Source organism: Erythrolamprus reginae, chromosome 7 (genome assembly GCF_031021105.1).
Source record: "Erythrolamprus reginae isolate rEryReg1 chromosome 7, rEryReg1.hap1, whole genome shotgun sequence".
NCBI lineage: Eukaryota > Metazoa > Chordata > Lepidosauria > Squamata > Dipsadidae > Erythrolamprus > Erythrolamprus reginae.
In genome coordinates this window covers 23,406,321-23,422,163 of record NC_091956.1, presented here as the reverse complement: position 1 = coordinate 23,422,163, position 15,843 = coordinate 23,406,321, and the positions used below count along the sequence as shown (strand labels likewise).

At 42.5% G+C, this 15,843-nt stretch overlaps 1 protein-coding gene across 1 annotated transcript in view; it reads left to right on the top strand.

The window, feature by feature from the left end:
* The window catches only part of OCIAD1 (OCIA domain containing 1), an 18,251-nt gene extending 3,105 nt beyond the window's left edge, over positions 1-15,146 (top strand). Inside the window, exons 2-6 of the mRNA XM_070756564.1 lie at positions 2,200-2,284; positions 4,749-4,802; positions 7,481-7,528; positions 13,250-13,364; positions 14,920-15,146. Coding sequence (XP_070612665.1) covers positions 2,200-2,284; positions 4,749-4,802; positions 7,481-7,528; positions 13,250-13,364; positions 14,920-15,130 — 513 coding nt within the window. The 3' untranslated portion in view covers positions 15,131-15,146. The remainder of the gene's footprint in view (positions 1-2,199; positions 2,285-4,748; positions 4,803-7,480; positions 7,529-13,249; positions 13,365-14,919) is intronic.
* The last annotated feature ends 697 nt before the right edge of the window (positions 15,147-15,843 follow it).

Here is a 15,843-nt window from a genome sequence, read left to right as displayed (position 1 = left end):
CAAGACGGAGTGGCTGTGGGTATTACCTCCCAAGGACAATTCCATCTGTCCGTCCATTACCCTGGGGGGGTGAATTATTGACCCCCTCAGAGAAGGTGTGCGACTTGGGCGTCCTCCTCGATCCATAGCTGACATTGGAGCATCATCTTTCGGCTGTGGCGAGGAGGGCGTTTGCCCAGGTTCGCCTGGTGCACCAGTTGCGGCCCTATTTGGACAGGGAGTCTTTGCTCACAGTCACTCATGCCCTTATCACCTCGAGGTTCGATTACTGCAACGCTCTCTACATGGGGCTACCTTTGAAAAGTGTTCGGAAACTCCAGATCGTGCAGAATGCGGCCGCAAGAGCCATCATGGGGCTTCCCAGATTCGCCCATGTATCTACAACACTCCGTGGCCTGCATTGGCTGCCGATCAGTTTCCGGTCACAATTCAAAGTGTTGGTCATGACCTTTAAAGCCCTACATGGCATTGGACCAGAGTACCTCCGGAACCGCCTGCTACCGCACGAATCCCAGCGGCCGATAAGGTCCCACGGAGTCGGCCTTCTCCGGGTCCCGTCGACTAAACAATGTCGTCTGGCGGGCCCCAGGGGAAGAGCCTTCTCTGTGGCGGCCCCGGCCCTCTGGAATCAACTCCCCCCGGAGATTAGAACTGCTCCCACCCTCCTTGTCTTCTGTAAACTACTTAAGACCCACCTATACCGCCAGGCATGGGGGATTTGAGACACCTTTCCCCCAGGCTTGTTATAATTTATGTTTGGTATGTATGTGCTGTTTGGTTTTTAATTATGATAGGGCTTTTAGTTTTGTTTTGTTTTTAATATTAGATTTGTGCCAGCATAATATTGTTTTTATTGTTGTTGTGAGCCGCCCCGAGTCTTCGGAGAGGGGCGGCATACAAATCTAATAAATTATTATTATTATTATTATTTTACTAAGTATAAGCTGCAAACAAACTATTGGCTGGGGAAGGCTGCTCTACCCACTTACCTGGGAGTAAGTCACACTGAACTCACTTACCTGGGAGCCTGTTTTCCGTTAGGCAGGCATAGGCTACCGTGGTTAGGGCTCTCTTGACATGGGGCCAGTTGAGCTTAATCAAGCCAATGTTTTGGGGTCACTAGCCTGACGGATAAGCGCCGCCTGTGCTGGGCACTTAGCCTAAAGGGTAAGCCTAGGAGGCTTTAGGATGCCGTTTGAAGCTTTCACCCAGCTGCAGAGGATACTCCTACTTGTCCCGCAACAGGTTTGCCATGCCGTTCATAATAAACTCTTCTGTGTTTTGAACTCAACAAATGCTTCTGATTGTTTGTGCCTGACACATACTAACACATTTATCACAGCAGGTATCTGAAAGTTTATATGTACTGTAGGGGTTTATATGTATAAATGAAATGGTGAGAAAGAAAAATATGTACAGTATAACAAGCAGGAAGAGGGAGATTGTGATCCCGCTGGTGAGACCCCATTTGGAATACTGTGTTCAGTTCTGGAGACCTCACCTACAAAAAGATATTGATAAAATTGAATGGGTCCAAAGACGGGCTACAAAAATGGTGGAAGGTCTTAAGCATAAAACTTAGTAGGAAAGACTTCATGAACTCAATCTGTATAGTCTGGAGGACTGGAGGGGAAGGGGGGACACGATTGAGACATTTAAATATGTTAAAGGGTTAAATAAGGTTCAGGAGGGAAGTGTTTTTAATAGGAAAGTGAACACAAGAACAAGGGGACACAATCTGAAGTTAGTTGGGGGAAAGATCAGAAGCAACATGAGGAAATATTATTTTACTGAAAGAGTAGTAGATGCTTAAAACAAACTTCCAGCAGACGTGGTTGGTAAATCCACAGTAACTGAATTTAAACATGCATGGAATAAACATACAGTATATCCATCCTAAGATAAAATACAAGAAATAGTATAAGGGAAGACTAGATGGACCATGAGGTCTTTTTCTACCATCAAGATTCTATGTTTCTATGTCATAATTCCACACTCCAGTTTTGGGGAATACAAAGATATTTGCCATGAACATGGTTTTAATTTTTTTAAAATTTTTGCATAGACTGTTTTCTTGGCTGATATTTGGCTGAGTCCTTGGGATTGGGTGGCATAGAAGTCGAATAAATAAATAAAAACTAAATTTACTTAAAACTCTAATGCTTAGTGTTTTATATTTTGTTTTCTTCTTAATAAAAGCACAAGCTAGATCAGGCGTACGAACTGACACCAGATGAATTCAGAGTAAGCCGAGAATGCATTAGAGAGAGCTTCTTATACAGATGTAAGTAAAAATATTACTTGCCTAGGCTTTTTGTGGTTGAGCAATGCCCTCTTTTGCCAAACAATAATTGATTTTATAAGCAATCATTAGAGTTTGCTGCAGAAAATTAAATCCAGAAAACACACACAGGCAGACTGATATAGCAGGTTTGATTTAACTAAGAAATTTCTTTATATACAAGAATGTATACAGTGTTCCCTTGATTTCCGCGGGGGATGCGTTCCGAGACCGCCCGCGAAAGTCCAATTTCTGCGAAGTAGAGATGCGGAAGTAAATATACCATTTTTGGCCATGGACAGTATCACAAGCCTTCCCTTAACACTTTAAACCCCTAAATTACCATTTCCCATTCCCTTAACAACCATTTACTCACCATTATTACTGGTACTCACCATTGAATAAGACACTTAGTGATCCTGATATTTATAAACATAATTATTTATTAACAATAATTATTTTTTTCGTTATTTATTTGCAAAAATTATTAGTTTGGCGATGACATATGACGTCATTGGGTGGGAAAAACCATGGTATAGGAAAAAAAACGTGAAGTATTTTTTAATTTATATTTTTTTTAAAATCGTGGTATAGGCTATTCGCGAAGTTCAAACCCGCGAAAATCAAGGGAACACTGTATACAATATCAACACAGATTCTTCTTCAATGTAATAGAAGTTACAGTTAACAGTTAGTTTCATCTCAGCAGTTCAGAGTGGACTGAGATTATAGAATGGGCTGAGCCACGCCCAGTCTTCTAGCTTCAGTTTCGATTCTCTGCACAGACTCAGATGCGTTTAGCTCCCGTTGGCTGACTTAGTTGCTTTGCCTATTCATTGGCTGACCTTGTTACCATTGGCTCTCCCAGTTCATGGATAATCTGACAGTAATATAGGTTACATAGATGTACAGTTCAATTACGTCCCTGGGGCTTGTGGGTGAGAGAACACTTCCATATAATTCACACATGGGTGATCCAAAATCATATTTCAGGAATGAGACAGTTACTCCAGGAGGGTGGAAAAAAGAATCCGGTACCAGTTGTAAAACGTGTGAGTTCAGAGCTGTGTGAAAATATTTCTGTGTCCCACCTTGTAGTGCAGTACAGTATATGTGCCTTAGGATTCATGCAGTAGTGGAGGAGATGATTGTACATGTTTTCATGTGAAACAGGATTCAGTTCCACTGTCCATTGTTCAAATACAGAGAGTCCTGAGTTAATTCCTAACAGTGAGGACAATTAACCAATGAAGCCAGCAGTAATTGCGGGCGCTCCCTCACTGAAGACTTTTAAGAAGAAACACGACAGCCACTTATCTGAAATAGTATAGGGCAGTGATGGCGAACATTTTTTTTCCTTTGGTGTTGAAAGACCGTGGATGTGCGTTATCGCACATGCCTGAGTGCCCATACCTATAATTCAATGCCTGGGGAGGGTGAAAAAATCTTTCCCCGCACCCTGGGGGCTCTCTGGAGGCCAGCAACAGTCTGTTTCCCAACTTCTTGCAGGCCTAGTAGGCTCGTGTTCTGCCCTCCCTAGGCTCCAAAGGCTTCCCTGGAGCTTGGGGAGGGTAAAAATGTGCTCCCGCTTCCCCCTGGAGGCTCTCTGGAAGCTAAAAATGCCCTCCCAGAGAAGATTCCTTCTCCCCCTCGGCCTTTACAATTGTATGTATGGTATGTTTGTATGTATGTTTGGCTTTTTATATTAAGGGGTTTTTAATTTGCTTTTAGTATTGGATTATTATTGTATATTGTTTATGATTGCTGTTAGCCGCCCCGAGTTTTCGGAGAAGGGCGGCATATAAATCCAATAAAACTAAACTAAACTCTGTGAGAGCCAAAAATCAGATGGCTGGCACAGACATGCATGTTGGAGCTGCGCTAGGGCAACGGCTTGTGTGCCAGCAGATATGGCTTTGAGTGCCACCTGTAGCACCCGTGCCATAGGTTCACCATCACTGGTATAGGGTCTCCTGCTTGAGCAGGGGGCTAGACTAGAAGACCTCCAAGGTCTCTTCCAGACCTATTCTAATCTATATATCTCCTGCTCCACACTTTGCGCCAACACATGCATTATGCTGAGCCATAGATTATCATTGGTAGATTCTAGTGACTGGATTCCCACAACATGATAACCTGAATTAAGTCACATTATGGCTTGGCAAGTATATCAACCCAGTTTGTGTGTTGTATTTTTATTTCATCATTTCTTCTAAAAGCTAAGAAGAAAATAGACATTTCCAAAAGCTTAGATTTAACGACGAAGATCCTTATAACTCTGTGAAATAATTGGATTGAGTGAGAAGCCATCTAATGGTTGGAGGAATATTTGTACTTGGGTTCCCTTGCTATTGACTTGAAAGTTTTCTGATTTGTACTATCTTAAATGTAGGTTTAGTGTTTGTTGCTTAGGATGTACTGACCTTTCACCTCCCCACAAATATTCATTTTCCTCTCCTTTTCATAGGTTTGCCCTTCTCAAGTGTTGCCATGATGATCACCCATATATTAGTCCGCAGAGGTATGTTCTGAATACCTTTAAATTTGAAAGTCTGCCATTTTTAATTTGTATTATTTTGCCTTCATGTGCTTCTCTTGATTATGGTGTTGTATTATATAATATTCTTTTTTTTAAAGATAGTAAATGAAATACAGTGACACCTTGTCTTACAAACTTAATTGGTTCCGGGATGAGGTTCTTAAGGTGAAAAGTTTGTAAGACGAAACAATGTTTCCCATAGGAATCAATGAAAAAGTGATTAATGCGTGGAAGCCCAAAATTCACCCCTTTTGCCAGCCAAAGCGCCCGTTTTTGCACTGCTGGGATTCCCCTGAGCCTCCCCTCCATGGGAAACCCCACCTCCGGACTTCTGCGTTTTTGCAATGCTGCAGGGGGATCCAGCATCGCAAAAACAGGTGCTTCGCTGGCAACGGAAGTCCGGAGGTGGGGTTTCCCAGCGAAGGGAGCATCAGTGAAATCGCAGCATCGTAAAAACACCGAAGTCCTCGAAACCCCACCTCCGGACCTCTGTGTTTTTGTGATACTGCGATTTCACTGAGGCTCTCCTAGCTGGGAAACCCCACCTCCGGACTTCCGTTGCCAGTGAAGCACCCGTTTTTGTGCTGCTGGGATTCCCCTGCAGCATCACAAAAACACGGAAATCCGGAGGTGGGGTTTCCCATGGAGGGGAGCCTCAGGGGAATCCCAGCAGTGCAAAAACGGGTGCTTCGCTGGCAATGGAAGTCCAGAGGCGGGGCATCCCAGCGGCGGTGGTGGGTTTGTAAGGTGAAAATAGTTTGTAAGAAGAGGCAAAAAAATCTTAAACCCTGGGTTTGTATCTTGAAAAGTTTGTATGATGAGACGTTTGTAAGATGAGGTATCACTGTACTCTACTTTATTGAACCAGAATCTCAGAAATAATAATACTGTAATGATAATAATAATAATAATGAATAAAAGAGAATAATAATTATTATCACTTTTATCTGTTAAACATGAAACAGTCAGCTGAACATTTAAAGATGTGTCATAAATACCATTGCCTAGTGCTACTGATTGATATGGGTATCAATCAAATATCTTCTTAAAATATACTGCTCAAAAAAATAAAAGGAACACTCAAAGAACACATCCTAGATCTGAATGAATGAAATATTCTCATTGCATACTTTGTTCTGTATAAAGTTGAATGTGCACAATAGCATGTGAAATTGATTGTCAATCAATGTTGCTTCCCAAGTGGACAGTGATTTCACAGAAGTTTGATTTACTTGGAGTTATATTGCATTGCTTAAGTGTTCCTTTTATTTTTTTGAGTAGTGTATATGATGTTCTGAGTAGTCCAGCTTTTTGCAGTTCCACTGGTATTATTGCAAGAAGCTGCAATTTCTTGGTGTGTTTTGTGAAAACCTTGGACACGGTATCACAATGGATATCACCGTTACATGTTTCATCCATATTTCAATCGCCAGGTCACAATATTTTGTAAATTTTCCCGATTCGTTTTCTTCGACTCTGGCATCTTCTGGTACAGCGATATCAATAATTTGTACTCTTTGGCCCTATATTATTATTGTTGTTGTTGTTAGTACAACACAGGAAACCAGATCACTATGCTGGATTTCGTATTTCATCACCACTCGGGCGCTTCCCAAGCACTTAGGACTGCGTGATGTAGCGGCGAATTATGTGTGCTCAGCCCAGTAAAGCGGCTTTTTGCAATTGACAGATGGAGATTTGGTCAATTCCGATGGTTTTCAAATGTCCGCTGAGATCCTTTGGCACTGCCCCCAGCGTCCCAAGTACCACTGGGACCACTTTCACGGGCTTATGCCAGAGTCATTGCAGCTCGATTTGTAGATCTTCATATTTCATTAATTTCTCTAGCTGCTTCTCCTCAATTCTGTTGTCTCCTATTATTATTATTATTATTATTATTATTATTATTATTATTATCATCATCATCATCATCATCGTCATCGTCATCATCATTATTGCTGAGCCAGGAGGGCACAGTGGTTAGAGTGCAGCACTACTTCAGCTAACTGCTAGCTGTAGTTCAGCAGTTCAAATCTTACCATCAGCTCAAAGTTGACTCATCCTTCTATCCTTCCAAGGGGGATAAAATGAGGACCCAGATTGTTGGGGCCAATATACTGATTCTGTAAATCGCTTAGAGAGGGCTGTGAAAGCACTATGAAATGGTGTGTAAGTCTAAATGCTATTGCTGTTGTTGTTGTTATTGTTGTTATTATTATTATTACCACCTTGCAATCTGTATATGTTAACTCAGTGGTTTTCCACCCATTGTCTGCAGACCCCTGGGCCAATTTCATCATGGGATCCACGAAAGATTGAAGACATTTTACGATTTAAACTTTGAGTTATAAAAACTTTGGATGGTGGTGGGCAGCGCTCTGGCCCCCAAAGATATTTAAAGACGGTCTGTGGTGAAAAAAGGTTGAGAACCGCTGTCTTAACTGATATATGATGTTTAGAAATTTCGGTGTGTGTGTGTGTGATTCCATTTGTAGGTTAACATATTTTGCAAATCTTTAATGATGACCTTTTAAATTTATATGTCTAATTAGGGGAAAATGAACCTAAGTGATATAAACATGCTGAAAGTGAAATAATTGCTTACCTATTTTTGACTTAACAGTTTTGTACAGTGACTTTCTCTTAATGTTGATTATCAGGAGTCGTTACATCTCATCCAAAGTTCGGCGCTATACCAAAAATGGCATGTAAGTTTTCATTCATATCACACTTCCGTTGTACCTAATGCAGGAGTCAGCAGCCTTGAACACTCAAGGAGCCACAAAGGTCCTATATTGAAGCCCCCCATTCAGTTCCAGAGCTGACTGTAGACTGTAGAATCTGCTCCTAGCATAGCGTTTTCCTCTGTCAACCAGAGGTCTGCTCCCCCTATCATAAAGTCTCCTCCTAGCATGGTGTTTTCTTCTGTCAACCAGAGGTCTGCTCCCCCTACCATAAAGTCTCCTCCTAGCATGGTGTTTTCTTCTGTCAACCAGAGGTCTGCTCCCCCTACCATAAAGTCTCCTCCTAGCATGGTGTTTTCCTCTGCCAACCAGAGGTCTGCTCCCCCTATCATAAAGTCTCCTCCTAGCATGGTGTTTTCTTCTGTCAACCAGAGGTCTGCTCCCCCTACCATAAAGTCTCCTCCTAGCATGGTGTTTTCTTCTGTCAACCAGAGGTCTGCTCCCCCTACCATAAAGTCTCCTCCTAGCATGGCGTTTTCCTCTGCCAACCAGTGGTCTGCTCCCCCTACCATAAAGTCTCCTCCTAGTGTGGCGTTTTCCTCTGCCAACCAGAGGTCTGCTCCCCCTACCATAAAGTCTCCTCCTAGCATGGCGTTTTCCTCTGCCAACCAGAGGTCTGCTCCCCCTACCATAAAGTCTCCTCCTAGCATGGCGTTTTCCTCTGCCAACCAGAGGTCTGCTCCCCCTACCATAAAGTCTCCTCCTAGCATGGCGTTTTCCTCTGCCAACCAGAGGTCTGCTCCCCCTACCATAAAGTCTCCTCCTAGCATGGTGTTTTCTTCTGTCAACCAGAGGTCTGCTCCCCCTACCATAAAGTCTCCTCCTAGCATGGTGTTTTCTTCTGTCAACCAGAGGTCTGCTCCCCCTACCATAAAGTCTCCTCCTAGCATGGCGTTTTCCTCTGCCAACCAGAGGTCTGCTCCCCCTACCATAAAGTCTCCTCCTAGTGTGGCGTTTTACTCTGCCAACCAGAGGTCTGCTCCCCCTACCATAAAGTCTCCTCCTAGCATGGCGTTTTCCTCTGCCAACCAGAGGTCTGCTCCCCCTACCATAAAGTCTCCTCCTAGCATGGCGTTTTCCTCTGCCAACCAGAGGTCTGCTCCCCCTACCATAAAGTCTCCTCCTAGCATGGCGTTTTCCTCTGCCAACCAGAGGTCTGCTCCCCCTACCATAAAGTCTCCTCCTAGCATGGTGTTTTCTTCTGTCAACCAGAGGTCTGCTCCCCCTACCATAAAGTCTCCTCCTAGCATGGCATTTTCTTCTGCCAACCAGAGGTCTGCTCCCCCTACCATAAAGTCTCCTCCTAGCATGGCGTTTTCCTCTGCCAACCAGAGGTCTGCTCCCCCTACCATAAAGTCTCCTCCTAGCATGGTGATTTCTTCTGTCAACCAGAGGTCTGCTCCCCCTACCATAAAGTCTCCTCCTAGCATGGCGTTTTCCTCTGCCAACCAGAGGTCTGCTCCCCCTACCATAAAGTCTCGGCGTTTTCTTCTGCTAACCAGAAGTCTGCTTCCTCCCCCCACCACCACCATAGAGTCTCCTCCTAGAATGGTGCCCTTTTTCCCTCTACCTGTCCTAATCTTAAGCCCTACCATTTGTGGATCCAACCATCGACAGGGGCCCACAGCAAAGAGATGAAAGAACCACATGCGACTCCAGAGCCACGAGCTGCCGACCTCTGACTTAATGGCTCAGAGTGGAGGGAATCTCATTGTTATTTAATAATATTACACACTTTTTAACCAATCCTATAAGAAATGTAGCAGATCAGTGTAATAGGACAATAGTATCAAGGTTCAAAATAACACTGTCTATTTAGAGGGGTTTCCGAGACTGTTTTGCTCATAGATCCCTCCGTTAAATTTCAGATTATTCATCAACCCTTAAACATTTAGCATATGAAAATAATTTAATAAATTTGTTAAGTGAATGCTGCCCCGTTTTATAACCTTTCTCATCACAGTTGTTAAGTGAATCACTGCAGTGGATAAATTAGTAACCCCGTTGACTTTTGCTTGTCAGAAAATCTGAAAAAGTGATCGCATGACCGTCATAAACATGAACCAGTTGCCAAGCATCTGAATTTTAATCCCAGGACCGTGGGAATGCTGCAAAAGTCGTAACTCTGAAAAAATAGGCATAAGTCACTTTCCCCCCCCACTACTGTTTTAACTTTGAACAGTCACTAAATGAACTGTCATAAGTCGAGGACTACCTGTAGGTAGGTGAGTGGGCAGGTGGGTGCTTGGACAGGGGCAGATAGCTCCTATCACTGCTACTGGTGCGCTGCGCACATAGCTTTGGGTGTGTTGCGTGCATGCGCGTCCCAGTCTGTTTTTGCTTCTGTGTATGAAACAAAATCATGCACGTGTGTGATATTTCAGCAATTTATTTTGCTTCCGTGCATGCGCAGAAGCAAAAAATCATTGAAATCTTATGTGTGCATGCATCCCTTCGCAAGATTTTGTCTCCTGTGCATGCGCAGAAGCAAACAATCATTGAAATCTCATGTGTGCACACCTCCCCTCGCAAGATTTTGCCTCCTGTGCATGCGCAGAAGCAAAAAATCATTGAAATCTCATGTGTGCATACCTCCCCTCGCAAGATTTTGCCTCCTGTGCATGCGCAGAAGCAAAAAAAATCATTGAAATCTCATGTGTGCATACCTCCCCTCGCAAGATTTTGCCTCCTGTGCATGCGCAGAAGCAAAAAAAATCATTGAAATCTCATGTGTGCATACCTCCCCTCGCAAGATTTTGCCTCCTGTGCATGCGCAGAAGCAAAAAAAATCATTGAAATCTCATGTGTGCATACCTCCCCTCGCAAGATTTTGCCTCCTGTGCATGCGCAGAAGCAAAAAATCATTGAAATCTCATGTGTGTGCGCCTCCCTTCGCAAGATTTTGCCTCCTGTGCATGCGCAGAAGCAAAAAAAATCATTGAAATCTCATGTGTGCATACCTCCCCTCGCAAGATTTTGCCTCCTGTGCATGCGCAGAAGCAAAAAATCATTGAAATCTCATGTGTGCATACCTCCCCTCGCAAGATTTTGCCTCCTGTGCATGCGCAGAAGCAAAAAAAATCATTGAAATCTCATGTGTGCATACCTCCCCTCGCAAGATTTTGCCTCCTGTGGATGCGCAGAAGCAAAAAATCATTGAAATCTCATGTGTGTGCGCCTCCCTTCGCAAGATTTTGCCTCCTGTGCATGCGCAGAAGCAAAAAAAAGCTGGAACGCGCACACACGCAAGACACCCAAAGCTGTGAATGCAGCTCAACTTTTGCTACCAGTGTGGTGTCCTTTATCTTTCCGGTAGAAACCCACTACTCTGCTTGGACAGGTAAATTTATTGCTCATTTTCTTTAACTTCTGAAAAGAAATAGAAATACAAATAAGAAAAATAAGAATATACAGTGGGGAAAAAAAGAATTTAGTCAGACACCAGTTGTGCAAGTCCTCCCACTTAAAAAGATGAGAGAGGCCTGTAATTGACATCATAGGTAGACCTCAACCATGAGAGACAATATGAGAAAACACATCCAGAAAACCACATTGTCTGATTTTTAACGAATTTATTTGCAAATTATGGTGGAAAATAAGTATTTGGTCACCTACAAAGAAGCAAGATTTCTGGCTCTCACAGACCTGTAACTTCTTCTTTAAGAGGCTCCTCTGTCTTCCACTCATTATCTGTAGTAATGGCACCTGTTTGGATTTGTTATCAGTATAAAAGTCCCTGTCCACAACCTCAAACAGTCACACTCCAAACTCCACTATGGTGAAGACCAAAGAGCTGTCGAAAGACACCAGAAACAAAATTGTAACCCTGCACCAGACTGGGAAGATTGAATCTGCAACAGGCAAGCAGCTTGGTGTGAAGAAATCAACTCTGGGAGCAATAATTAGAAAATAAAAGACATATAAGACCACTGATAATCTCCCTCAATCTGGAGCTCCACCCAAAATCTCATCCCGTGGGGTCAAAATGATCAAAAGGAAAAATCTCAGAACCACACTGGGGAACCTAGTGAATGACCTGCAGAGAGCTGGGACCAACATAACAAAGGCTACCATCACTAACACACTACACTGCCAGGGACTCAGACCCTGCAGTGCCAGACGTGTCCCCCTGCTTAAGCCAGTATATGTCCGGAGTCGGACCCGGTTGAAGTTTGCTAGAGAGCATTTGGATGATCCAGAAGAGTATTGGGAGAATGTCATATGATCAGATGAAACCAAAGTAGAACTTGTTGTGTTTGGAGGAGAAAGAATGCTGAGTTACATCCAAAGAACACCATACTTACATCATGCTTTGGGGTTGTTTCTCTGCAAAGGGACCAGGGCGACTGATCCGTGTACATGAAAGAATGAATGGGGCCATATATCGTGAGATTTTGAGTGCAAACCACCTTCCATCAGCAAGGGCACTGAAGATGAAACGTGGCTGGGTCTTTCAGCATGACAATCATCCCAAGCACACCGCCAGGGCAACGAAGGAGTGGCTTTGTAAGAAGCATATCAAGGTCCTGGAGTGGCCTAGCCAGTCTCCAGATCTCAACCCTATAGAAAACCTTTGGAGGGAGTTGAAAGTCCGTGTTGCCCAGCGACAGCCCCAAAACATCACTGCTCTAGAGGAGATCTGCATGGAGGAATGGGTCAACATAACAGCAACAGTGTGTGCCAACTTTGTGAAGACTTACAGAAAACATTTGACCTCTGTCATTGCCAACAAAGGATATATAACAAAATATTGAGATGCGTTTTTGTTATTGACCAAATACTCATTTTCCACCATAATTTCATTTTCTACTGCGGCTTGATTTCCTGGAGATTAGAACTGCCCCCACCCTCCCTGTCTTTGGTAAACTACTCAAGACTCATTTATACCGTCAGGCATGGGGGAGTTGAGATATTCCTTCCCCCTAGGCCATTACAAGTTATGCATGGTATGTTTGTGTGTATGTTTGATTCTATAATAAGGGTTTTTAGTTGTTTTTATTATTGGATTGTTACATGTTGTTTTTATCGTTGTTAGCCGCCCTGAGTCTACGGAGAGGGACGGCATACAAATCCAATAAATTATTATTATTATAATTTGCAAATAAAATCATTAAAAATCAGACAATATGACTTTCTGGATGTGTTTTCTCCTGTTGTCTCTCATGGTTGAGGTCTACTTATGATGTCAATTACAGGTCTCTCTCATCTTTTTAAGTGGGAGAACTTGCACAACTGGTGTCTGACTAAATACTTCCCCCCCCCACTGTATATGTAATATGTAATATAACGCTGCCCATGGAGCCTTGTCTATAAATCTAAACTCCAGCAAGGATTTTGGCTCCAGATTTGTAAGGGCGACCTCATCAGGAATTATTTATCATCACTTTGTTGAAAAAAGAGAAAGTACTGTAGAAGAGTTTGCTTAAAAGTCACTGGTAGTTTGTTCTGTTGTATTAAAATAGATCCGAATGTTCTCTTGACCTCTTTACTTAGCGGTTTTATAAGTTCTGTGGGCGTTGTCATCAAGAAAGCTTAGAAAATTAAAAGCATGTTTTAAGAAAGAGATTGGTTTTTTGAGTGTGGGTGTGGGTGACTTCATGGATTCCATTTTGACCGTGTTGTCTTGTTTAAAATGTCATTTTTGTCAAACAGCTTAAAGAGCATTTGCCTCCCTTTCTAAATAAGTTGCAGGAATCTGTGGATGGTTTGCTGGCAAGATATCTTATATAAATGTATGCAAAGAGAAGTTTATGAACCTAAAGGATTCACCCGTGGGAGAAATGTTGAAGAATGAATCACAGTAAGAATTTTTATTTAGATGTTCCTTTCTAGAAAGAAAAAAATATTTTAAAATAAGAAGACCACTGTATAACTGCTATTTATTTATTTATTTATTTATTTATTTATTATTTGGATTTGTATGCCGCCCCTCTCCGAAGACTCGGGGCGGCTCACAACAAGTGGAACAAATCATAAATAATCCGAATAAAATTTAAAATATTTGAAGATTTAAAAAACCCCATATACTAACAGACACGCACACAAGCGTTGATAATACGGGACATTTTCTGCCTTCAAAAAAATAAGTATGGTCGCGGCATACAAATCCAATAAATGAATGAATGAATGAATGAATGAATGTGATTCGCCCGATTTAAAATTATGAATTTAGTGGTCCCTGAGGTCCGAAAGGCTGGCGACCCCTGATGGTGTTTTGAGGAAGAGGCTCCAATGAATGTACAGGTAGTCCTCGACTTACGACCACTACTGAGCCCAATATTTCTGTTGTTGTGTGAGACATTTGTTAAGCGAGTTTTGCCCCGTTTTATGACACGGTTGTAAAATGAATCACTGCAGTTGATCAGTTAATTATTTATTTTTATTTATTTATTTCATTTGACTTCTGTGCCGCCCAAACCCAAAGGACTCAGGGCAGCTTACAACAATATAAAATTACAATACGAAATTACGAACAACAATGAATTACTAAAACCATAGCTAAGATTCGTATTGGGACAACTCAACAACATGTGTACATACCATTCATCCACAATCATATTCATACAGATGGTCAAGCTAGTCAGGCCTGCCAGCATAGCCATGTCTTTGTGGCCTTACGATAAGCCAGCAGGGCGGGAGCAGTACGGACATTCGGGGGGGGGGGGGGGAGTTGATTCCCTAGAACCTGGGCGGCAACAGAGAAGGCCCTGCCCCGCTGTCCGGCCAATCTACATTGCTTGGCTGACAGGACCAGGAGGAGGCCGACTCTGTGCTCTAATTGGTCTCTGGGAGGTGTGTGGCAAGAGGCGGTCCTGTAGATAATCTGGCCCTAATCCATATTGGGCTTTATAGGTAATAACCAACACCTTGAATTGTGCCCAGAGACTAATAGGAAGCCAGTGCAGCTCGCGGAGAATAGGTGTTATATGGGTGTACTGAGATGCACTCATGACAACTCGTGCGGCTGCATTCTGGACAATTTGGAGTCTCCGAACATTCTTCAAGGGTGGCCCCATGTAGAGCGCATTCTTAATTAACCCGTTCATTAACCGTATCTGGACTTCCCATTGATTTTCCTTGTGAGAATGTCACACAAGGGAATCCACACGTCCCCTGAGACCCAGCAATGGTCATAAATATGAATCGGTTGCCACATCTCTGAATTTTGATCCTGGGCAAGCTGCGAAGACCCATCACTGAAAAACAGTTGCAAGTCCTCCTTTCCCAGTGCCGATTTTAACTTTGAACGGTCACTGGAGGAGGAACCGTCGTAGGCCGAGGACCCCCTGTCGATAGAAACGCTATGATTTTTAAAACCAGCAAAATGCCCCTTGCAATCTCTCTTTTCTCCACAGATCCAAACGGCAACGCTTTGAAGCTTCGAGAGCCCCCTCCTTTTCCGAGAGGGCTCCAGCCATGGACACAGCAGTGCCGGGTTCAGCCCCAAGCGTCTATGAACCGGTTCCGTTTAGCTCTTCCATGAATGAATCTTCTCCAACCGGAATTACAGACAGCGTCCCTCAAGGTAGGTGTCTGCAGTTATTTGACTACCTAAGTCCTCTTTAGGTTATTTTCGGGACTGCTTTCTACCACATAGCTGATGTTGTGAGTGATCCATGTCAGTCTCAGGAAATGTCTGATTATGAAGACGAAGTGCCTTAGTTTATCTTGGGTTAGGGAGGTTATCAGATGGTAGAGGAGACGGGAATGAAGTGGACAGTAATTTATTTTATTTTTTTCAATAAATTTTTATTAATTTTCTTAAAATAGACAAAACCGACAAACATACATTTAACATAAAAATGGGGTTGTTTCTTCCCTGCTTATTCTAGAAGTAAAATTTCAATACAGAAAAAAGAATACATTCAAAAAATGCTTACAATCAACTTATTACTTTGAATGAAAAGAAGAAATTTGTTTAACTTTTTATAATAAATCTTCATACATAAACTAATTCTAATTCATATCTCTGCTAATACAATTCTCTTATTTATTTATTTGTCTGTTTTTACTTTTAATATTACTTCTTGTTTATCCAAATATACACTTTGTTCCATATCTCATACAATTCTGTTTCTTCTTGATCTTTTAACCGTCTTGTCATCATATCCATTTCAGCGCAATCTAATATTTTCTTAATAACTTCCTCTTCTTTGGGGATATTTTCCCCTTTCCAATTTTGCGCATATATTATCCTGGCCGCGGTCAAAATATGAATAACTAAATGTAAAATTTCTTTCTTATATTTCTGATTAGTTATACCCAGTAAATAAAATTCC